This window comes from Apus apus, chromosome 3 (assembly GCF_020740795.1).
Source record: "Apus apus isolate bApuApu2 chromosome 3, bApuApu2.pri.cur, whole genome shotgun sequence".
Classification (NCBI taxonomy): Eukaryota; Metazoa; Chordata; class Aves; order Apodiformes; family Apodidae; genus Apus; species Apus apus.
In genome coordinates this window covers 80,857,517-80,881,082 of record NC_067284.1, presented here as the reverse complement: position 1 = coordinate 80,881,082, position 23,566 = coordinate 80,857,517, and the positions used below count along the sequence as shown (strand labels likewise).

At 42.8% G+C, this 23,566-nt stretch overlaps 1 protein-coding gene and 1 long non-coding RNA gene across 2 annotated transcripts in view; one reads left to right on the top strand and one right to left on the bottom strand.

Moving 5' to 3' along the window:
* LOC127382430 (uncharacterized) overlaps positions 1-23,566 on the bottom strand; it is a 48,489-nt gene that overhangs the window by 14,872 nt on the left and 10,051 nt on the right. Inside the window, exon 2 of the long non-coding RNA XR_007888950.1 lies at positions 11,207-11,294. This is a non-coding gene — a long non-coding RNA (uncharacterized LOC127382430). The remainder of the gene's footprint in view (positions 1-11,206; positions 11,295-23,566) is intronic.
* Positions 13,513-23,432, top strand: LOC127382426 (saccharopine dehydrogenase-like oxidoreductase). Its single transcript, XM_051614029.1, has 12 exons — positions 13,513-14,080; positions 14,287-14,399; positions 15,056-15,136; positions 15,598-15,727; positions 16,714-16,763; positions 18,965-19,095; positions 19,621-19,738; positions 20,889-21,008; positions 21,124-21,180; positions 21,713-21,824; positions 22,300-22,381; positions 22,822-23,432. The coding sequence occupies exons 1-12, from the start codon at positions 13,513-13,515 to the stop codon at positions 22,925-22,927; spliced, it is 1,668 nt and encodes a 555-aa protein (XP_051469989.1). The 3' UTR covers positions 22,928-23,432.

The window sequence follows — 23,566 nt, the reverse complement described above, 5'->3', positions numbered from 1 at the left end:
TTCATAAGCAGAACCTGATGTGGAGGAGGCATTTTAACTAAGACCTTAATCCACTCATTGCGTAAGGAAGGCAAAAAGAATACTGAATAGCTTCCTAGTGACTGCATGAACAGGAATCTTTGGAGACAACAGGATATGTTAATGTAATTAAAGGCAACATTGTAATACATAGGTACCAAAATCCCAAATCACAAAGTACAAGCAGCCTTATTTCTGGGATTTGTGGCATTGAATCAGAACACTGAGTATTAGGCTGTTTCCTTGCAAAACAAAACCATAGCAAAATGGGAAAAAGCCTTTTCATTGTCTTGCAACATCAACTCTAGCTAAAGCCAGATTTTTATATTCTCACAACTGTTCTTGCACAGAAATTCTTCTACAGATTTGTTATTGATCTTCTAACCTTGGAGGTATGCATGTTATTACTATTACAATTAGCATTTAAAGCACATAAGGTGTCATACTACCTGGCAGCGCAGAAGTCCTGGTATCATGAGGCTCCTGTCTATACTTTGCTTCTAGTTCATGTCTACACCTCCATAAACCAGAGCCACTGAGTACACAGACACACCTTGCTCCCCCTTTTTTCCACCTCCCTGGTACATTTTACTTGCCTACAGGGAATACCTGGGTAAGAGCCACCCTGCTCCACAGGCGATGCACTTCTGATACATACCTTGACAGGACGTGACTAGGGTGTAAGGGTGGTTAATTTCCCTCCCACCATTGCAGTGCAGCCCTTCAGAGGAATTTCATTTCCAGGTTTGACACCTAGTTAAAACTAGTAAAATGCTTTGAGACACTCCTGACTTTGAAGAGTGCTAAAAAAGAGGAAAAGGTTTTACTGTTACGATCTGACACAAACATGAATTATTTTCAAGCTCTATATCTCATATTTTTTCAATAAAAGACATACTGAAATAATTCTGTAACTCCATGTGTTTCCTATTGTTTCTATATCTTACTATCCTGGTGTAAATTTTATCTCTGATTCTTAAAGCACTACAGTTCAGAAGCTGGAAAGAAGCATGACATTGCCTAATTCCTTTTAATGACATTCCTTTTCACTGACATCCTGATATTACTGATTTTTCCCTTCCAGGTGGACTAGCAAGAGAAGCTGGAAATAATAGCTGTTTTTAATTTTCCTGCAATTCATCTTTTTCCTGCTGTCTGGGTAATATAATTTGTTGTTGACCTAGTTCCAGTTATGAAAGATTAGACTATTCATTATCACAGAAGTTTCCTCCTTTGGCATGTCGAATAATTAGACTTCTTGGAAGTATAAGCTATATATTATTAATAATGTTATGACATTTTGCTTAGTGAGTTCCTTGTTTCATATGAAAATATTTTGTCTGTACACAGCCTTGATGATTATTCTTTTTTAACTGTAAGGTGTAATTAACACCAGGAAGGGTGACACTAAAGATTAGCCATGAACTAGTATTTGATCAGCATGGCACATGATGTTGTTGTCACAGATACCATGGCTTCATTGCATGAATGTTTCCCTCCAGCAATATTGACACAGAAGCATCCACTGTAATTAGAGGCTTGAAACCTGTTGTGTAATTGGTTCTGCTACACTGCACAGAATGAATGTCCCTTTTAAAATAAGTGGAAGACAGAAAAACAGGTTATCTGAGTGTTTCTTGCTAGTTCCCTGCCTGTCCTGCCATCCCCTCTAGGCAACTGATGCTTGCTTGCTCTCACCTTGGCAGTCCTGGGAAGCGCCATCAATCAGTTCTCTCAAAGCTTCTTGGCAATTTGTCTGGCTCCTAACAGGTTTTGGGGAGGATCTGGGTCCAACTGATCTTAGACAAGAGGTTGCAGCTACAAGGGTGATGCCTAAGACTTTTTTGGTTCCACCTATAATGGGAATTTGCCCCAGTTCCATCAATATGCGACTCATTTCCTGGACAGCTAAGCCAGCATAAATCACTGGTGTAGGTAAGGAAAACTAAATTGTTAGTAGTTATAAATTCCAGTGGACTTAAGGTAAGTTCAGCTTTTTGTGAATATGCTTGAGATTTAAACACAGCTCCAAGGTATTGCTGCTTATCCAGAAGTTTGGTGAAATCTTGGACAAATTCCCGAAGTGCCTCCAGGAGGTTTCTCGGATGGCAAGATCCAGCATTCCTGGATCTGCTTAGTGATTAATGTTGGAGTTTGTAGTAACATGTTAATTATAAATGTTTCTGCTGTTTTCCCTTCTAAGCATGTATTTAGAAGCAGTCCATTGAGACCCTTGTGCCATCCATACCTACCAGAATCCTTTGCCGTCTGTTTAGCTGGGGGAACCATGTGAGTGTGAGAGAGGCAGCTGTACTTAGGGTGAAGCTAGCTCAGCCTGGGAGAAAGCAAAAGGGCCCAGGGGAATGGGAGAGTATAAAACTGAAAACATTGCAACTATGGCTTTTGGAATTGAATGAGAGAGAAAATCCTCATGGGCCTTACTTGTAAGGGTCGTTTAGGGATATCCTTTTTGCAGCCCAGAATCCTCATCTGCTGCTAAGCAATTACACAATATTAGTAATCAGTTGCTTCTAGGAGACTGATAAGCAGAGCTGAAGGCACCCTGTGTGTGTGTTGTATTTCCAACTCTTCATGTTTTATCCCAGGTTCAACAGTCTTTTTGTAGTCTCAGCTAATGGGTGTATACTCTTATTGGAGTCTGAATTTTTTAATGTATAAATTTCTGTCCTTTGTGGCTATGGAGAAACAAATGTTTTAAAACGGTTAAAGACTCAAAAACTACAAGTTTAATATAAAAATCCTCACCTTCACTAGATTTGATTGTTTTTACTACCTAATAATTGTATTTTAGTATTTCAGAGTCAATATTTACTGACATTACAGTGTACACAGATACTACTTGTTTATATCCATAAAATAGTGTTAAATCAATCACCCAGCAAAACAGATACTGCACAGATTAAGAGGTTATTAAGATGTCTTGCTTCAAACCCTAACACCAAAGTTCTTGGGAGATCTTCCAAGTATTATCTGAGGAAGATAAATGCCATGCTTACAGGAGGACTTTTTAGTGTTTTGCAAGCAAAGATTTGTGCTTCCAGTTTTTGACAGACACTTGTGCAGAATCAAAATTAATTCTTGGTAGTATGTTGCAACATCAAACTGAGGAAATGTTCTCTCCCTCCTCGTCCATCAGTAAAATGCAGGTAGATGTGTGAGGTTATGTGGTCCATTCTCCACCTGCAAATGTGGAGATTTCAGATGCACCAGAGAGAATGCAAAGAGGAAGGAACTTAAAGAGGACAGAAGTGGAGGATGAAGACAGAGGGAGTGAGCTCTGGGCACAGCTCAATGGCTTCCAGGCAGGAAGCAAGAGAGGAAAGATAGAAACAATCTTGTAGAAGCAAGAGGCCAGATATAATAGTGCCTCCTCATTGTGTGTAGTCTAGTTGTGTGTAGATCTTCAATCTTATTTTTGGCAGAAATTATTATTTTCACTTTCATTCCTCTTGTCTTCTCCGCTGTCTCTTTAAGAGAGAGAAAACAGGGCATGTGTGTGGACTGATTATTTGAGAGCAAAGTATTGAAACTCCTATAAAAATAAGGTTAACTATAATCTCTGAGAACACTGATAAGAACTAAAACACTAACACTTGGTTTTAAGCAGACACCTCAAAACCAAACAAGTATCCACATTTGTATTTCAAAACAAATGTTGACCTCTGTGCAGCAAGTACTTTCCAGATTGCTGCTTCAGAAATAGAATCTTTTACACACTTTGCCCTTCTTTGGAGTTTTCCAAATCCCTCCCTACTTACATCAAAATAAATACCAACAGCTCTGCAGTCCTAACCCCAAAGAGGGAAAGCTATCCTAAATAGGACAGAACAAATATGTGCGGTCCACACAGCACCGTCAGCAGCATAAAGGGTAAACGGTCAAAAACCAAGGACGGCACAAGCGAGCGGTGCCACCTGCTGGCTCCGCGGCGGCCGGGCTCCATTCTGGGGTGCCGGGAGCCGTGTCCTCCAGGATGTCCTGTATTCAGTGACGCAGACTAATGGCTACTGCTGAAGCAAAACTGTTTGACGTAACGATATTCTTTCTTTCTGTCCGCATATGTTACAAATCAATCACACAGGAATACAAGAAAAGACTTAAGTGTTAGGAAGAGGAAAATAAGTCAACAGCACGTGGCTGTAGTAGCTGGAAACAGGGAGGGTCTGTTCCTCAGATCCAAGTGATCCTTAGTGATTTCTCTGCTCCAGCTGTTTCCAGTGCATAATCATGTGAGCAGCAATTTATCTCATTAATGCTTGGGAGTAAATACCAGGTTATTGGTAATGTTCTCTGAACCAGACAGGCAGGTTTAGTGTCTTTTTAACTGGTATTTCTGATGAGCACGTATGACCTGTTTAAAATCTCAATTAGTTATTTTTAAGCTAAAATGTCCCTAGTTTCCGTTTCAGCTTCATCTGGGGGATCTTGTTATTTATCCCTACAAAGATTGGTCATTTCTCCTAAGAAGGCAAATTCCATTGTGTTATATTAAAAAAATAAATGGCAATGAGAACTAGAGCTCTTAATGTTTACCAAAGGTATGGAACCACTATAAGACACATGAGAGTGATCACTAAAAACACTTTTTCTTCTACATAGGCGGGTATTGCTGTTATATATACCATGAAGCATAGGGCACTGTGTCTCCAGGCCAATTAAAGAGACTTTGGTGGTGCTACATCAGCACTTACTTTTACTGATGTGCTGTTTTTTAACAAGACCCTGGCATGCTGCCATTAACTTGGTTTTATGCCTCTTGTGTTTTTACAGACTCAGGCCAGATGGCTTCAGCATTATATGCTGCCTCTGATATGGAATCTGAACACAGTGCTCCAAATTGCCTGCAAGGTACCTTTCATTCCACTTGCTGTGCTTCTTGATAGGTGTCACAGTGCCTCCAGCATCAGTCACTTCTGATAAAACTAAGCCTAGAACCCTTTGCATGTTGTAGGCAGCATGTAGAGCTGGTGACTGAGCACAATGGGGCTGTTACTCTCCTTGGAAGCCTCAAGTACCACAGGATTTGTAGGACAGGATAGAGCACAATTCCATTCACACGCTTAGTGCATGATCAAATGGCAAACTAGCTTGGAAGGAAGAGAGACAGCACAGTGGTTTCTACTACCACAGCCTTTGGATGCTTCCTCTCCTGAGATCTTTCATAAAAACAAGTGAACAAACCTCCTGTTGGTGAACCTATGACGAGACTGATGTGGTGGACGGGGAAATATTGCTATTCCATAATGTTAAGTGCAAAGCTGCAGTTCTTCATTCTCCTCCTCATTTGGGTAAATTAATTCCCTCTACTGCTTTCATTCATTCTTGGCTGATGGGTTAACAACGTCTGACCCTGCTCTGATTAACTGTATGGCTGCTGTCATGCCCACTTCTAAATGTGTACCGGTATTTGAAAGCTCTAGAACTCAGTGAGGCAGGGCAGTCTGAGGACAGGAACTGTGAGGGAACTCTTTCTCCACTGTAGCCAGAAGGGGGTATGACCACAAGTTTGTTACTGCCATGTATCTAGGAGACAGGGAGGGTTTTTGTGGCACTGTGATTTTTAAAAAGTATGAATATGTGAACAGAAGTTAATTTGTGATCATGGCTAAGCAATGCAACAAAATGCAGTTCCCATGAGAACAGCAGAACCGGTAACAAGCCAGAGGACAACAGTGTCAGGAAAGAGTAATGCTGATGTCCACAGCTTGATGTAGCAGCAGTGCCTGGACAAGAGGTTACAACCAAGAAAAGGGGTCCCAAATGCTACAGACACAGGAGAAGTGAACTGTGTACAGCCTCACAGCAAATCACCACTAGAGCTCGAGGACACCCTTACACTGACCACGACTCACTTGCTTGACTCTCGTTTTGATAAACATGTTCCCTTTTTCCTCCCGTTGTGGGCAGATGTGTGGGCCTGCATGAAGGAGCTGGGGCAATACTTCATAGCCTCTGTAGCTTAAGCTTACTGCACACAAAAATGTCCCTTCCATTCCCCATTCCTGAAGGAAATAAACTGTCAGACAGAGAAATGCCACGAGGATGCATGTACATGTCTCAAGCCACGTGTTCCATGAGAGGGTTTGTTTTGGGTTTTTTTTTATGTCAGTTTTAGTTCTTTACTTTAAAAACTGAACAATCTTGGATGTTTTTTAAAGTTTGGAAAGGGAATGTTACTGGAGGAGGACCCCAAACTCTCACACTTGAATTAATTGTACAATCTCCTTTTGATGCTTGCGGTGGCCATGTTTTGGAAATCATACGTCATGTAGAAAATCAAGCAGTCTGAATTCTTAAAAAAGTTATTGATTCACCCATCTGCTTATTCCATGAGCTATCAAGATCAATATGCCAGCCTTATTTCTGTCAGTTGTTTCACGTTCATGATGGCAAAAGTCCTTCTGTGTTTGAGAAAATATTTCTGTTACCTGCAGTAGGAAGTTAGACAAGCCTGCTGCTTTTGTTTTGCAAGTGTTTGGAAAACAGTCTAGTTTCAGTTTGCCTCTAACACCATTAACACTCCATTTATTCTTTTGTACTTTCCAGGAAAATTTCGAAAATAACTTAGCAGAATTAATGTGAACTGTTACAAGAGAGGTAAAAGGCACATTTGCCTGTTTCTTTGTTTTTAAAGTATCTGAGTTTAAACTTAGCTCTTCAATCAATAGGCACACGGTAGCTGGCAGTGATCTTCGAGCGCATAAAACCGACACAACTCACTAGAGGGAGCTCAGACACAGCTACTGAGCCTAGCAAAGCGCTACTGTACCTCACCCTGTTACTTGCCCGGTGTCTCGACGGCAAATCTGCCCTTGATTAACTTGCAGCTTCTGTGCAGGCAACTACGTAGCCTGCATTATGAAAAGTACACTGAGCTTTCGGTTGCAGAGAATTTCCAAATAAATACTGAACTGGGGTAGGGAGGTCTAAAACTTTGTTTGTCTGCATTTGTAGACAATACCAGAATACTTTTTTCCAGATCATAAAAATTAGTAAGAAGAGGTTTGCTTCCCCTCCTGCCTTCCTCTTCCCTTCTCATGCATTCCTTTCCCTTCATTACATCCTCAGATCCATGTACTGACATCCTTCTTTGCGTGTCCTGCTCCTACAAGCCAATGTATCTACCTCAAATGCTCTACTACCTCTGTAAGGCACTTCACTCAAATCCCAACCTTTCGCCTCTGCCCACCTACTGCATGCCTGACCCAATCCACTTGCAGACTTAGAGCACATTAGGTTTCACCAGTGCTGTGTGATTTACCTTATTCTTTCCCCTTCTCTCCCTGTGCTCCATCATCCTGAGCTGTTAGTGCACATTCAGGCATCAACCGGGTTGCTGCTGGAGGCATTTTGAGAGGAGCAGTTGAATGCGCTACGTCCAGTAGTGATGTTCTGTTGACTGGCTGTAAGTGCTGTTGTGAAAGTGTTTATCTAATGTTCAGGAAGTGATTAATGTATAAAGACCTTTATAAATGTGCTTCCCTTGTGGTCAGGTAGTTATGAGCCATCAGGCAGTCCTCCAAGTGTCACGCAGTCTCTGTTCACGTGGAGGTATTTGGTGGGAGAGAATTGTCTCCATACAGGGCTCTCCACACAGGCCTTCAAAGAGTCACCTGGGATGTTGGAGGTATGTCAAAGAACATGGCCAAACGTGCTGCACTGCAGATATTCCCCATATTGTAGGACCATTTGGTTCTTCAGTATTTCTCCAAGTTCATTTTCTGGCCCTGCATGCTGCTGAGCAGGCCAGCCCTATAAAATGAGGGGAATTTGCTGTCTCTGCATTACATTCTGTGTTTTTGTTCTTTCCATTCTACAGTAAATGCTACTACATATGTTGACTGCTCTGCTCTAAAGTCAGTCCTAAGGCAAGACAGCAGTCTGAAAGCTAAACTGCTACTTTCTACAGAATGAACAAAAGGATATTCTTGTGGCAATGATCAGAAAACTTCCTTAATGAGATGTATTTATGAGCAGCAGCAGATGTTTGAAACTGTGCCTCATTCCAACATTACAGACACTAGAGTTCTGTTAAGGTCTTTCCTGTTAGGAAGATAGATGATGGTATCTTGCCTTTTCTGAATCACAGACAGATCTAAATTCAGGTGCAGCTAACCTGTGAGAAGCTCCATTAGCGGCTATTGAATAGTATCTACATGGAAGACACAGAAGCAGCATCTTTGAAGTGCTGCTTCTCACCCATATTTCAGCATAGAAATACCTCTGCGGGTTTTGGCAGCTAACAGCACAGGGTTTTTTGGCATTATGCTCTCAGGTCATGAGGATGTAGCATTAGTGAGAAATGGTGGCTTCAAGGGAAGTTATGGTGGTGCAATAGTTTTAAAACTGCTAAAGCAATAGCTATGTGCTCTGCTTGCAGAATGTGTGGTGGGGGGTGTTTTGCACTCAGCTGCTACAGTTTCTGGAATGCAAATCAGAGCTTTATGAAGGACTGCCCTTACTGTAAAGGAAACAGGATTTGAGAACAGTAATACCTGTGTAGTTCAGCTGTGATTTATAGATGTGGCAAAATTGAGCGGTTGTGGTTTTACCAATGTGCGTAACTGGACAACCGGAGCTCTTCATTGTGTGTGAGCAGACTGTATACAACATGAAAGAAGACAAATACTTGAGGATTATTTGCACAGACACTGACCGAGGATCCAAATGCACTGAACAGAGGCATCTGGGTGTGGGCCCAGGCCTTGGCTGGCACCCAAGAAATTCTGTAGGCAACTAGTCAGTAGAGTACAGAGACTACTGAGGAACTGGATTGCCTTTGAGGGAAAGGTGGCTAGAAAATTTTACAGTTCAACCTATTACTGACAAATCCAGCCAGTAAAGAACAGGCAGTCAGTATAGCCATCTACTAACTCTTGCTGCAAGGTATGGCTTCCTCACAGTTAACATTCTGGTGCTTTGTCCCACCTGCTTACCCACTCAGTTTCACATGTCCTGCCCATTGGCACTCATCAGATCACTGCTCTCATTCTCCTGTTGACACCTCCCTTGCTGTCAGGACTGGGCTGCACTGGTCACCCTTGTCAGCCATGTTGTGTGCACCTCTTTCTGTATTTCAAGTCCTTTACCCTCCATCCTTAGAAGTTACATCCTCAGATATTTGCAAAGCATTATCATGTCTCTGTAGCTATTTTTAGCTTAGTAATACGTAACTTGAGCTTTGTTTTTTCCTGGAAAGTGTCTCGATTCCAACTGCTGGATAATTCATTGTTTTCTGGATTATTTTCTTGGAAGTGTTGGCAATTTGTCAGTTTACTCATTGTAGTGAAATGGCTGAACCACAATGTTTTAAATCAGACTGTCAAATGGAGGCATATTTTTATTTCCTTCTTTGCAATCTGATGCATCTACATTGCTAGTATCTCCCACATTTGCTATCCACTGGGCAAAACATCTATTCCTGTTTCTTCTAGCACGGCTGCATTCCAGGTTTTTACTTCTCTGGTATAGATCAGTTTGCATATTCTGAATTCAAACTTTCACTTTTAATTTCTAAGCTGCCTTTAAATTATTTCCCTGAATCTATAGGAGAAAGTTTCAAATCTTTAATTGTTGTCATCAAAATGACTACTGAGCTGTGAGATAAAGGGCAGAGCCCTGCAGTACCCAGCAAGAGCACTCTGGTGTTCAATTCTTTATGGATAAATTTACTGCTCATCCACTTTTATCATAGTGCATTCTAATGCAACATTGGTTAATATTTAGTGTCACAAGAAAAAGATACTTTTGCCTTTGACTTTCTGATTTGCTCCCAATCTACTGAAAAAAACCCTATACATTTATCAGTGTTTTCATACCCCTTTCAAATTCAGTGTGATAAGTGACAACTACAGTAACATTGCATGACAAGCCTGAACTCCAGTGGCAATCTAAAGCTTTGACCTCTACTGTACATCTAAGGGGCAATGATGCCTTCATTTCATCTTTTAAGGGACTGGAGTTGTGTATGAATGGGAATGTGTGTACAGCTTATTAAAAAATAAAATGGAAGGATATGCAGGTGTTATGTTTAATTGGACTTACTTTTTTTTTTTAAGGTTAAATTATTTTTTATTGTAAAATAAAATACAAATAATAAGGCCTTATTACTGCATTGCCACATGTGGCAAGCAGCTGCCTGCTGGATTCCCTGCAGCATTTAATTTCAGTCTCCTATTTTTTTTCCAGTCTAAATGGTTTGGTTAGTAGAAATTCTTAAGCTCTGTATGGGATGGCTTTTTGGAGCCTATGGCTTCTTGATTATAGTGTAATATTCTTCATATAAATTAAGGATAAAATACACAATTTCAGTAAGAATTGTGGGCTATTTTCCAGAAACATACGTGTTCTCACAGTCTTACAGGACTAATAGTAGCAGGTGTATAGATGCCTGCTTTTTTTTTTAATCCCTTACATACTCGCCCACATAATTCTTCATACCCTGCAGTGAATTATCCATGCATTGTTAATCAACCTTATTTCCCAATACACCTGCCTACACATATACTCTGTTTTTCTTGTGATCTTTAGTAACTTTTGCAGTTATGCAAGCCAGTGATCTTATTTCATCTTTCAGAGTTCCAAGACAATTACCATGCTGTGTTTTATAAAATTGTCTTCATACAGCATAGTGCAATTGACATCATATTGCACTACTCCTGCTACCTTATTTTATTTAAAAGGTAGTCATGAAGCATCACCTGTATTTCTACTCTAATAAACAAAGAGTACCGTAAAGTTACTAATGAGTATAAAAAACTTCACCACAGGGACTGATGTCCAAGAAAAATATAAATATTGATAGGAATTATTTTATCAGAACAGCTGCTGCTCTGGAAGGACATACAAGTGCTCTTACAAACACTTGCATGGGTTCCTCAGATCCTGCCAGAGGCTCCAGGTAGAACAGAAGCTAGTAAGGGGAGGCATGCCCCTTTTTGTTTAAGGAATTCAAAATTATAAAGCTTGAGTGCGTGTGCACACATGCACTTCTGTGTCTCTCTGTCCCATAGAAATTGGCAGGGCCTCTAGTAACTGCTGAGGCAATCTCACTAATCAAGGCTTTAAATGAACTACTGAAATCTTTAAGTATCTGTAAGCAGATACACCTGGAAAAAATATGCACCTTCAAATCTGAAAAACAAGATTTAAAAAGAAACAACAGTACCTTTTTTTGTGAGCTTCTAAAGCTGATTCTGGTGGGAACCTCCTTTGCAGAACTGCACTTGGCAGCAGATCAGGCATTTCTTGTCTTCCTATTGGACAAGGAAAAACTGTAAATCATCCTACTGCTTTCCCATAGAATAATTTTTGCAATCCTGCGTTGGCGACACTAACTAGGAAGACAGCTTAACTTTTGCCTTTAGTCGAGATTGCTCTAAGCCTTCCATTTAAAGTCAGAGCCTTGACATTGCCGTAATTTGCCATTTTGAAACCTTCCTGTCTACCTGTTAGTTTCACATGCAGGAATGTAAACTGGCTTAGAGACTGTGGGTTTTGTTCTTTTTAACCCAGTGAGCTGGAGGGAAACTGGAGATGTGTGCAAACAGAACTCTTCCACTTGCCAACCACAGGTCTTTTTCAAGAAGAGAAAAAAAAGGAGTTGGAGCTACCATAATGATATTTTATGTAAGCAACATTAAAAAAGAACACCAAATCAAACAGGTTTGCCATGAGTTTTGATGCCACTCTAGTTGGTTTTCAGGTGTCCCTCTGCAGCTCTGAAAGCCTGATTTCTTGCTGCAATTTACAAGAGTCACCTTGCTCCAGCAAGTGTGTTTTAAAGAAACACAGCTGACATTGGAAAAGTAGATGAAATCTTGAGTTGTGGATTGCTAAGCAGGGTAAGTCTGCCCAAGTTGGTGCAAAGTTTCAGTCAGAGAGAAGACAGGGTTCTCAGCACTGCACATAAGCTTGGGCTTGCCAAGACACTGCCCAAGAAAACATTGCGGGTCTTATCCAATTAGATATGGCTCAGAGCAGCTCGTGCAGTCCCAATTATTGACAATTGGTTGAGTCAGAGTCATAAGTGTATAAAGTGCCGTGTCTTCTGGGAGTGACAGGAGAGTGGGTGTGAAAATGGGATAATATGGAAGAGGGAGAGAAGGCAAGAGAGGCAAGCTTCTGGACCAGAGTGGTGAAAAACACGAGCTGAGGATCCCAGCCAGCCCTGCTAGCTGTATCAGAACTCCTCTGCTATTTGCAGGCTCCTTACAGTCTCCCGTCCCTGAAAAATTTTTAAAAATTTAAAATTTAAATGAATGCAACATCTGAAGAAAGAACAGTTTTTCTTCATTTCAAATTGGGGAAAAACTATCTATTGCTTACTGCTGCAATGCTTTTTCAAAGCTCTTGCAAAGGAGAAGGGAGAGTGGAAGACCAAAGGCAGTGGCCTCAAAGAAAACAGACTTGACTTTGAGAACTGGTGGCAGAAGAGAAAAATCGAGCATAAAAGGAAAGCAGCTCAGAGGAGTTTAACAGTGTTATGAGCACAGCTGGAAATTATCCCAGCATATAGGAAGGACAGTAAGGTAGTAAGAAACGGGCTTGACTAGTAAGATGTTCAGTGAGCTCAAACACAAGAAACTGGTTTTGCAGGGTTGCTGCACAGATCAGATCAGCAAGCTGGAGAGAGTTCAGAGGAGAATAGGGAAGAAGTATGTATGAAGTGGCCTAGGAGGAAAGACCAGAAGAATTAGTGCTTTTCAATCCAGGGAAGACGGAGGAGATGCATGGACACTTCCAGATGTGCAGCATCTCTTCTTACATACTCCTCAGGGATAAAACCTTTCATGGTTGTCCTCTAGAAACAGGAGAAATAGCGTGGGGCTGAAACTACAGTACGTAGCGATCTAGCTTCTCACCTCCAACCGTATGTATAACTAAGTGCAAAAAGAGGAGACTGCCTGGGCAACAGAGTGAAAGCGTCTGTCACGGGGGGTTTTAAAGCAGGTTAGACAGGTATCTGTCTGGAACAGTTCAGACAGGGCAGATGCTCCGTGGCAGAAAGGGTCAGTGAGCAAGATTGAAAAGGTCGCTTCCCGTGAATCTCCGGAATCCAGGTGAGCAGGGAACAGCAAAGAAAACATGACCATGCCTCCCTGAGTCGTGTGCTCGTGAACTCTCCTTACCACCGCGGCTTCGCAGTCAGTCACTGCTTCTCCCCACCGCAATGGGACCTTCCAATTTTGTGTCGTTCAGGGAAACATGAATACTTGCTGTAGTTGTAGGGGAAAGAGTCTTTGATTTTACTCCTAGGTAATTCAGGTTTCTTTTCTAGCAGCAGAGGCCTCCGTTCACCTACGCTACCTGGGCTGAGATGCTTATGGCAATAACTTACAGTAACGAGCCATGCTCATCAGGAGCTGCTGTGGGGCCGACAAGGCCGGCTTCTCTCCACAAACGCTGTTGCTCCAACTGCTGGGCTCCAAAGGCTCTTTTCCGAGTCCGGGCACGCCCGTACGGGCTCACGGTATGTCAAAACCCGCTTGCGGCCCTGAGAGAGAGCGCCTGCCCCTCCCTCCTAGCTGCTGGACTGAGAGCAAAGGTTCCTCCTCCCCACAGGGGCCGCGCCGCCGCTGTCCCTGGCGGGGGCAGCAGCAGCGGCCGAGGAGCTGCCCGAGGGCTGCGCCCCCGCCGCGGCTCCGCAGGCTCCGCAGGCCCCGCGCCCACAGCGCCCACAAACGGCCGCAACGGCCGCCCCGCGCGCCAGCCTCGCGCACCGCCCCCGCCGGCGCGGGGCGGGCCCGGGGCGGGGCGGGCCCGAGTGGTACCGGGCGCTGCCTGGCGCGGGCCGGCAGTGCGGGGGCTGCGGCGGCTGCGGGAGCGATGGCAGCTGGCGGCAGCGGCGGGGTGGGGGAGCCCGAGCGGCCCTACGAGCTGGTGGTGTTTGGGGCCTCGGGCTTCACCGGCCAGTTCGTGGTGGAGGAGGTGGCGCGGGCGGCAGCCAGCGGGGCCCTGCGCGGCCCCCTGCGCTGGGCCGTGGCCGGACGGAGCCGGGAGAAGCTGCAGGCGGTGCTGGAGCGGGCGGCCGACAGGCTGGGTACGGGCGGCGCTTGCGGGCCGGGCGGCGCGGCGCCGTCGTGCGGGGCCATCCACGGGGAGCCGCTCCCGGGCGCGTGTGAGGGGAGGGCCGAGCGGCGGGGCCAGGCTCGGCTCCCGGGGCCGGGCTGCGCGGGGCGGAGGTGGCTCGGCGCGGGAGGGCAGCGCGCGGCGGGCCGCGTCGTGACGGCGCTCTCCGGTGCGCAGGGAAGGCGGCGCTCGGGGCGGAGGTCGGCGTGCTGCTCTGCGATGTGGGCGACGCGGCCTCGCTGGCCGCCATGGCGAGGCAGACCCGGCTGGTGCTCAGCTGCGTGGGCCCGGTGAGTGCGGGGATCCGGGCGGTGCTCCCGCGGCGTCCGCTGGGCGCGGCTGCCGGCACAGCCCGCGGCGGCCTCTGCTCCCGCGTCTGCTGCGGCCGGGCTCCCTGATGCTCGGGGCAGCGGGAGCTGCGCCGGCGACCGGGGAGCCCGCCGCTGGGCCCCGGCATTTCGGGAGGCGTCCAGGTGAAGTGCAGCTTTTTGAAACGGACCCGAAAGAGCGATTGTGTACTGCAGTCGCCTAAAGGTTTCCCCATCTCTGTTGGTGTCATTGACATCCTGATTTTTGGTGGTGCAGTTCAAGGACAATTCGTGTAACATACAGCGGGGTCTGATCTTTTTGTGGCAATATTTCCAGCACATGTAGAGGGGATCAAAGTACGACGGTTGGAAGTTGGGTCCTGATAATACTTTTGAAATGAAGGATATTTCAGCAGAAATTGGCAGAGGAGTGCAAAATAGCACTATGTGATTAGGTACGTTAAATCACACTTGGTGTTCTCACGAGAGAAGTACAGTGTGCGGAGCAAGCTCCATGAATAAGTTTGTTATGCAATTGTTTACACTTATTGTAGATAAATATGTTAGATAAAGCATCTTGGGTGAGTTGTAGTGTGTGGGTATTATTTTGTTATGTGTGGTGTCCTTTCCTTCTATAGTATAGGTTCTTTGGAGAGCCTGTGGTAGAAGCTTGTGTTGAAAATGGTGCAAGCTACATTGACATCAGTGGAGAGCCTCAGGTATGTGACTGCAGAGAAATGATACCTTATATCATGGATCTGTTAAAGGGGTATTTGTTTCTGTTTCATGTTTCTGCTAATGCTTCTGAACGTTACGGCAAATTCTGCCTCCAGATACACAGCTTTAAGATGCATTAATTATTTTGAAGTACGCTAATGTACGTTTTGGACTTTTAGACGAGTGCCTCTCAGGTTCTTTCTGTAAATCCAGAAGTTTTGAATTCCACTTAAAGTTTCGGTTGTGGTTCTACATAGGAGTTTTGTCCAGGTGACTTTTCTTTGCACTGCTGTGACGCTTTTATACCATAAAGCAGGAATGACCTGTGTCTGCCTTAAAGGTGCTTGTAAGTGGTTTGAAATATGTAGGGTGCTGTGATACAACAGGGCAGTGCTGATGGCTAACATTGGGCGTGGCCAAAACCAGAGTTCTGCTTAAAATATTTGTTTTGACTGTGTTTTAGTTTCTGGAAGAAATGTACCTGAAATACAATGCCAAAGCTGCGGAAAAAGGAGCATATGTCGTTGGAAGCTGTGGCTTTGACTCTATACCAGCTGATATGGGAGTACTGTACACCAGAGACAAGCTGAAAGGTGACTTAGTCCAGTGTGACCTTATAATGAAAAAGAAATGCAGATGATGCTTTGATCTGGTTTCCTAAAGCAGCAACGCCTGTGTAGAAACTCTCTCAGTCTCTCTCTCTGCCTGCCTTCACCAGCTGACTAGTTTCAACCAAATCTGGTAGATAAAAATTTAAATCATATTCTCATTAGACTGAGCAAGATCGGTCATAAGGAAGAGGAGGGATTCAGGGTTGTGTTGCTCAGTGAGTGAATACAATGCCTTTTTTTTTTTTAAAAGCAGCAGGAGAGTAGCTGAAAGTGGAGAAATATATTTGAGAAAAGATGTGATGTGCTTTAATTCTTTGCAAATAGTACTTGATCCTCAAATGAGGATACTTCATTCATCAGATCTGACTTGCAGTTAGAAAGGCAGAGAAGTGTCCGAGTGTTTTGCTTTTGTGTATTATTAAAAGTGTATTATTAAGTGGCTTTGCTTTACATTGGAGTGTATCAGCTTCCAATTTAAGAAAACTCAATCTAGATCTGATTGCAGGGTGAGAAGAGGCACGGAAATGAGTATCTGTTTGCTCATGGGATGATGGTTTCATGTCTGATACCTGTTTTGAATAAAGACATTTTTTATGTTGTAATAAAAGATTTTGTAGCTCTTGATATGCTTTTCCTTTTTTCATTATTTACACTGTCTCAATAGCTAGGTAAAGAAAATGAAAAGTTAGTAAAGATACTATTTGTGACCTTTGTTGAAGTAATAACTTTGTCACTTGCTAACTAAGATAGGAGTTGGACTCAGTTTATCTTACTTGAGGATGAAGATGTGACTTTGCCTTTTCAACTAATAATGTCAGTGGCCTGCTGTTTGAGTCTACCAGAGTGTCCTCAGGCTTTGTGGACTAATGAGTGTATATTGGCAGCTGGACTAGTTGATCATTGTAGATCCATTCCAACTGCATCTATTCTATTCTATATGCCAAGTAATGGTTTTTCCTCCCTTAAAGGTACCTTAACTGCCGTTGAAAGTTTCCTGACTGTGAAGTCTGGACCTGAGGTTAGTTTATTTGTATCTTCTTGGAAACTCAGAGGTATTTGTGGTAGTGTCACCATTGCGTTACCATTGAGTAAGTGTCATTACATTAAAGTAGACCAGTGAAGAAGCTGGCAGTTCTTCGATGATGAGTCTTAAGAACTTTATTCTTTAGAAATGTTTTATACAAACTATTCCCAAGCAAAAGTGCTTCAGTGTGGTCCATTTGCATGGGCTGTCTACCTAAACTTGATTGTGTTAAACTGTGGTAGGAAAAACTCACTTTTTGCAGAGTTGTGGGAAGGATTCTTACACAAGTAACCTATAACAGATACATAGTGTGTTGCCAGTAATCCTAGTGCTTGGCTGTTGTTTTTTTTTTTGCTTGGGATGGGTTGTTCCAATATACTTTAATGCATGTAATCATTATTTGTCTATGCAGTACTTTTAATAATGTGTAATATTTTTAACAATCCTAGAGTTGTTTTTGTTTGAAAAAACCTTTAAGCCCATTGATGGAGCCTATCCAGATCCCTCTATAGAGCCTTCCTACCCTCAGGCAGATCAATACTTCCTCCCAAGTGGGTGTCATCTGCAGACTTACTGAGGATAAACTCGATCCCCTCATCCAGACAATTGATAAAGATATTAAAGAGAACTGGTCCCAACACCAAGCCCTGGGGAACACCACTTCTGACCAGCCATTAACTGGATTTAACTGCATTCACCACAGCTCTCTGGGCCCAGCCAGTCAGTATTTTACTCAGCAAAGCATATGCCAGTCCAAGCCATGGGAAGTCATTTTCTCCAAGAGAATGCTGTGGGAAGCTCCCAAAGGCTTTACTAAAGTCTAGGTAGACAACATGCACAGCGTTTCCCTAAACCACTAAGTGGGTCACCTTGTCATAGAAGGACGTAAGGTTAGTCAAGCAGGACCTCCCTTTCATAAACCCAGGCTGACTGACTGGGCCTGATAGCTTTGTTTTGCTGCATGATGGCACTCAAGATGGTCAGCTCCATAACCTTCCCTGACACTGCGGTCAGTGTGACAGGCCTGTATTTCCATGGATCATTCTTATGGCCCTTCTTGTAGATGGGGATCACGTTTCCTGTCCTCCAGTCAACTGCGACCTCCCTGGATAGATAGATGATGGAAAGTGGCTTGGTGAGCACTTTGACAGCTCCCTCAGTACCCTTAAGTGGATCCTATCTAGCCCCTAGGACTTGCCTGTGTCTAAGATAATTATTAAAATAATGCAACAATGATCCAAACAAAGCTGGTGTTAATGCCCAACAGTAGAATATACTGCTTCTCCTGTCCTATGCACTCATCTTGACAGATGGAGCCCAACTTATAGCCTTAAGTTACTTGAGAACGTCTGGAGGAGTGGTGGAAGCCCACAGAACAGAAGAGTAATGCTAAAGGTTGAAATTGTAGTTAATGAGAATGTATAAATCTGTAGGTTGGGTATATAAACAGTTCAAGTTTGTAGTGTAAGTTCTAAGTTTTGATAAGAAGGGATTCCATTAATGAGAATTAAATACAGTGGGATGTTTAGATGTATGTATGTATGTGTGTGTATTAAATTATGTTGACCTGAGCATGATGTAAATGGTATGGAATAAGGGGTGGAAATTGCATTTGGTCTGCCTGAGATGGAGTTTAATTTTCCCCACAGAAGCCCTCATAGTGCTGTGCTGTTTATTGGTACCTAGAGGGGTGCTGATAACGCACTGGTGTTTTGGCTGCTGCTGAGCAGTTCTTTCACAGCACCCAACATTTACACCTCAGCAGTATGCTGAGAGTGGGCAAGATCCTGGGAGAGGGGACACAGCCAGGACAGCTGAACCAAACTGACCATGCCATTCCATACCATATGATGTCTGCTCAGCAACAGAAGCTAACAGAGGAGGAGGGGTGGGGGCATTTGTTAGGGTGATGGTTGTTTTCTGGAGCAGCAGCTATGTACCGAAGCCCTGTTTCCTGGGAATTGGCTGGACATTGCCTGTTGATGGGAAGTAGAGAATAAATCTTATGTTCTCCTTTGTTTCCACATGTGGCCTTTGCTTTTGCTTTTTTTTCAATATACTTAATGCATGTAATCATAATGCATATATGTAACAAAGGTAATAACATGTAATGTATTTAATAATTTTAAGGTTGTCCTTAAAATAATACATGAAATGTGCAGCTACTGAATTAGTGACTGATGATATGTCACCAGGGTTCTTCTGTACACGATGGGACCTGGAAGTCAGCTGTTTATGGCCTCGCAGATCAAGACAACCTGAGGAAGCTTCGGAAAAAGATTGGATATGCCCCTGTTCCAGTAATCGGTGCAAAACTTAAGAAAAGGTATAAGAAGGATAAGATGTGATACATGCTGTCTCCAAACAGTTCCAATATTTATTATATAGATTGTTAACATATTATTAAATACTAAAAAGATGCATTTAGGACTTCAGTATAATAAGAGCACATAGATGCTCTACTAGTAGACTTTAATATCATTTCAGTTTTACTGATTTGTTTATATAGTTTACCGAAAAAACATGTCCTGCCTGTCCTCGGTCTCAAAGCTAACTTGTTCTAAGAGACTTGCAGAAACAAGGCAAACGTTTGAGTTTGGTTTCAGAAGTGATCAGTAGAATGGGAAAAATAATGTGAGGAGAATATTATCTTGATTATTAAATTCATCCTTGTTATAGTGCATGGGATTCTGCCAGGAATAAATTTAGAGTGGTTTGCTTTCAGGGAAAAGAGAGAGTGTCATAAAAATACTTGAGGAAAAGCTAGTATTGATAGAGCCATTACAATCAGTTTCTTTCAGTCTGTGTGAACATGTGAGCATTTTTTCTGACTTTTTCCCCCCGTTTTCAGAGGACTTGTGTTTTACAATCGGGAATTCAAAAAGTACTCCATTCCATTCATAGGATCTGATGTTTCTGTTGTAAAACGGTCTCAGCGTTATCTGCACACAGAGTTGAAGGAAACACCTGTAAGTTACTGATACTTGTATGCTGTCTTGTGTACCATTTTCAACAAATCTCTCATTTATGTAGTAACAGTTCTTAGTCCAGCCTGTGTGGTAGCATTTCTTTAGTTAGATATGTACTAATGAACTGCAATGTGCTTTTGCTTCTGTAAAGAAGGAGGTTTACTCTGTTGATAGTCTTTGGAAGCTGTTTGACCTGATGTGGTTCAGGTTCTTCTGAGTGCACTGGCCTGTTTCAGGCTACTTCACACTCTGTCTGCAGAGCTTGCTTCTGCTGCCAGCATAATAGTTATGAGAAGTTCTTGCAGGGTTCTTGTGCTGTCTGCTTTCTGGGCATGTATTTGTAGGGAACGCAAGCCTTCAGTCACAGAAGTGTTTGAAAGGTAGGCTTCATGATTTTGGGGAATGATAAATACATTAAATTCTGTTCCTTTGCAGAGGCTTTTTTTGTTGTATCAGTAGAGCTTCTAAAAGCATCATAATTTTAGTCTGTCTAAGTATAGTCAGGTCAGCATAGTGTAGTAAACATTGATAAAGAACTGACGTGCTGCTCGTTTGTAGCTGGAGACTTCTTTGACACTTGGATCTCTGGTCTGCTGAGTAAAAGCATTGTGAAGTGGTGGTGGAAAAGAGGCTTAGTTTTTGTTTTCTATGGTTTCCTGAGTGGAGACCAGCACTGACAGTCTCAAACAGCTGTGCAGAATCAAAGCATCAGTCCAGAGATAAAGGTGAAATAGCACTCTACAAATATACTTGGAAGCTACTAATGAGAGAGGCATGCCGTTGCTATTCCAGAATTCTGCAGTTAGGCCTCAGTTTGTCTTAAACTAAAGCACACAGAGGAGGAGAGGAAGATCTCAGGAAAGAAGCCTGAAATCAGACAGAGACCAAAACAGCTCTGTGTTTGAAGTTTTCCACTCTTGTTTACCGTGCTCACTCCCTCACCATTCTGGACTTACATTGTCTCACTGTAATGAATTATAAAGCAAAGCATTATTCAAAGAGTTGTTTAAGAGAATTGATCAAGGCCCTGTTTAAACAGCCCTCAGTTGTATCAACCAGTTGTCTTTGGGAGTTGATGTATATTTACAGATAAATTGATGCAACCATTTGAATGTAAATGTTCTCACTGAAAATACGTTTCTTGCCTCAGGTGCAGTATGGTGCTTATGTGAACGTAGGTGGTCTTGGCTCTGTTATCAAGTTGATGTTTGCTGGCATTTTATTTCTTCTCCTTGCGAAGTTTAGCTTTGGAAGAAAACTTCTGACAAAAGTAAGTGTTCAGAACATGAAAGAATTGTTTGGAGATGTTATTTTTTTCCCCTCTGATTTACTGTTGGTCTTTTGTCTTCTTTCTTTTCTTTCTTGTTTCTCCTCCCTTTATATAGTACCCAGAATTTTTCTCTGCTGGATACTTCACAAAGAAAGGACCAACCGAGAAACAGGTAACTGGTTATTTTCCATCACAGTTCTTGAATAAATGTGTTATGGTAATGGTGGAATACAAATGTAGAGGTAACTGCTTAGTTTCACATGAATTTCTAAATGCATATTGTGTGTGCCTGTTCTGATAGCTTGGAGTGCTTAAATAATCATGCCTTCTGCTGTTAGACATGAAAGTCAGTGGAACTTCTATGAGGAAAAAATGAATCATGTTGCTGGGTCTGATGCATTGACATGGATGGCTCACAGCACTCAATCTGTTGAAGGTGATGACAGAGGGAGACTAAGCAGCAAAAACTCAGGACTGGAAAGCACTGAGAGAGTAAATGGACTTCAGAACAGTAACAGTTCCATCAAAGTGGAAGTGATTAAACATTCAGATGAGATTGTACCTTTTAAGCAGTACCTCAGAGTAGCTGCTTTCATGGTTAGATGGATCACAGTGCTTGGCATAATGGTTACCTACATTTACTACTTGTGCTTGCTTGATGTGAGTTGCTGTTTTGGTGACTATGCTTGTTTTGTCCGCTACAGATGGATGGAACTTCTTTTACAATGACTTTTTTTGGTGAGGGTTACAGTGAGGGGCAAGATCCCCAGAATGGCAAACCAAATGTAAAGATCTGCACAGAAGTCAAGGGACCAGGTATGTGTGTTGGTAGCAGCTGTCTGCTTTTGCCTCAAATTCCCTACTTTAAAATAATAGCGTGGTTCCACTGTTGTTCCTTTTCCCCTGAAGGAGCATGTCCAAGAAGGACATGAGTTAATGAAGCATAGCTGCTTTAACTAGAGATGCAGCTGAATGCAGCAGTCTCTCAGCAAGAGTCTGAATTGAAGCACAGAATGGGGAAAGCTCTTGCTGTAGTGGAGAGCCCTCTGTCACCAGGAGCCGATCAGTAATGGTTATTGTGTGGTCACAGGCCTGTATTTGAAGCAGTAGTTGTCCAGATTAGATCTTAAGGACTTCACCAGTGACTTGGGATGAGTGCCATGTAAAAAAGCTGTTTGTGAATGGGGAAGGCCATTTCATTGCCAAAGAGATTATTCTGCAGCATGCTGTAGTTAAGATTACATTCCATGTTTCAACAAACTGTACATCATTGGGTTTTATTTTTTGTCAGAGCCTGGCTATGTTGCTACGCCAATTGCAATGGTTCAAGCAGCTGTATCTCTTCTGGAAGATGCAGCTTGTCTGCCTAAACAGTAAGTCCTCCCCTCAAGCTGCTGTGTGCATGTTTCTCTTTGAAAATACGGGTCTCGTAGTCCTGTGGATTTCTGTTGCCTCCCTCATAGGCTGTGCAAGGGACTTACTTCACCACAACTGCTTTAAAGCCACTTACTCTTTATCTGCCTTCCAGTTTGAAAGGTAGTCATGATGGAGTCCCAGATTTTTAGTAACGCTTTGGCAGCATCTGTTGCATCAGTGTCTGTATTCTCAGTTAACTGCATGATTTCTATTGAATTTGCTGGATGCAGAACTGAACTGATGAATATGACCAGCTTGCCAAGTTCCTCATATGCTGTCCTGAGGGACAAAGTGGCCTTTCCTCTCTTAGGCAGGGAAACACATCTTTGACATCAAAAGAAGTTGTCATTCAGTTACTGTACCACTGATGTTTTTCCCTGTTGCTTTTCATTAACAGGGGTGGTGTATATTCTCCAGCAGCTGTCTTCTGCAAAACAAAACTGATTGATCGCCTCAACAAACGTGGTATTGAGTTCTCTGTTATTAGCAAGCCTGAAGTCTGAAGTCAAAACATAACTTCATGCACTAACACCTTTCCTGGTTCCAACTCCAGTCAAAATGATGTGGCTGTAAAAGCCTAATTGTAAAATAGCTTCACTGTGCTATTGTTTGCAGCAGAAACAGAAGAGAACCTGAATTAAAAATGACAATACTATTTGTGACAGTGAGCGAGTCCATGAGGGGTAATTGAGTTTTAATTCACAAGCGTGTTAATTTAGTGACTTATCAGGTACTATTTCTAGAGTTCTGCTGAATCTCTTTCATCTACATTTGAAGGTACTACTTAATGAATCCACTGTAGTATCCACAATTAACTGCAGCCTTCTCCCTTTTTCCTGTTCCCCAACTGTTGGAAGCAGGCAGGCCCTGGGTAGCAAGTGCCTTAGCAGATGAAACCCACCGGTTCTTCCTCCTGCCTGTTTGGATAGTTGTGGTTGCTTTGTGGTGTTCTTCCTTTCAAAGCCTTAGTGGCCATAGTGAAATAAAAACTTGTTGTTGTTTCTTGGAGATTAAGGACTGGTTTTGTCTTTTTTTTTTTTTTCCCCCTGCATTATTATAAAGATCTGCTGACTCTGTGCTGTTGTCTTAAGGTATGTTGACTTTCATCCTTAGTAGCTTGACAGTAATGGGCTTTTGCTAAA

Excerpts from the sequence above, each read along its gene's own strand:
- LOC127382426 (XM_051614029.1), top strand. The coding sequence starts at position 13,513 with ATGTCAAAACCCGCTTGCGGCCCTGAGAGAGAGCGCCTGCCCCTCCCT. Across the intron at positions 21,181-21,712 it reads AAGGACCAACCGAGAAACAG|ATGGATGGAACTTCTTTTAC; the intron begins GTAACTGGTTAT and ends TGTCCGCTACAG. Across the intron at positions 22,382-22,821 it reads GCAGCTTGTCTGCCTAAACA|GGGTGGTGTATATTCTCCAG; the intron begins GTAAGTCCTCCC and ends TTTCATTAACAG.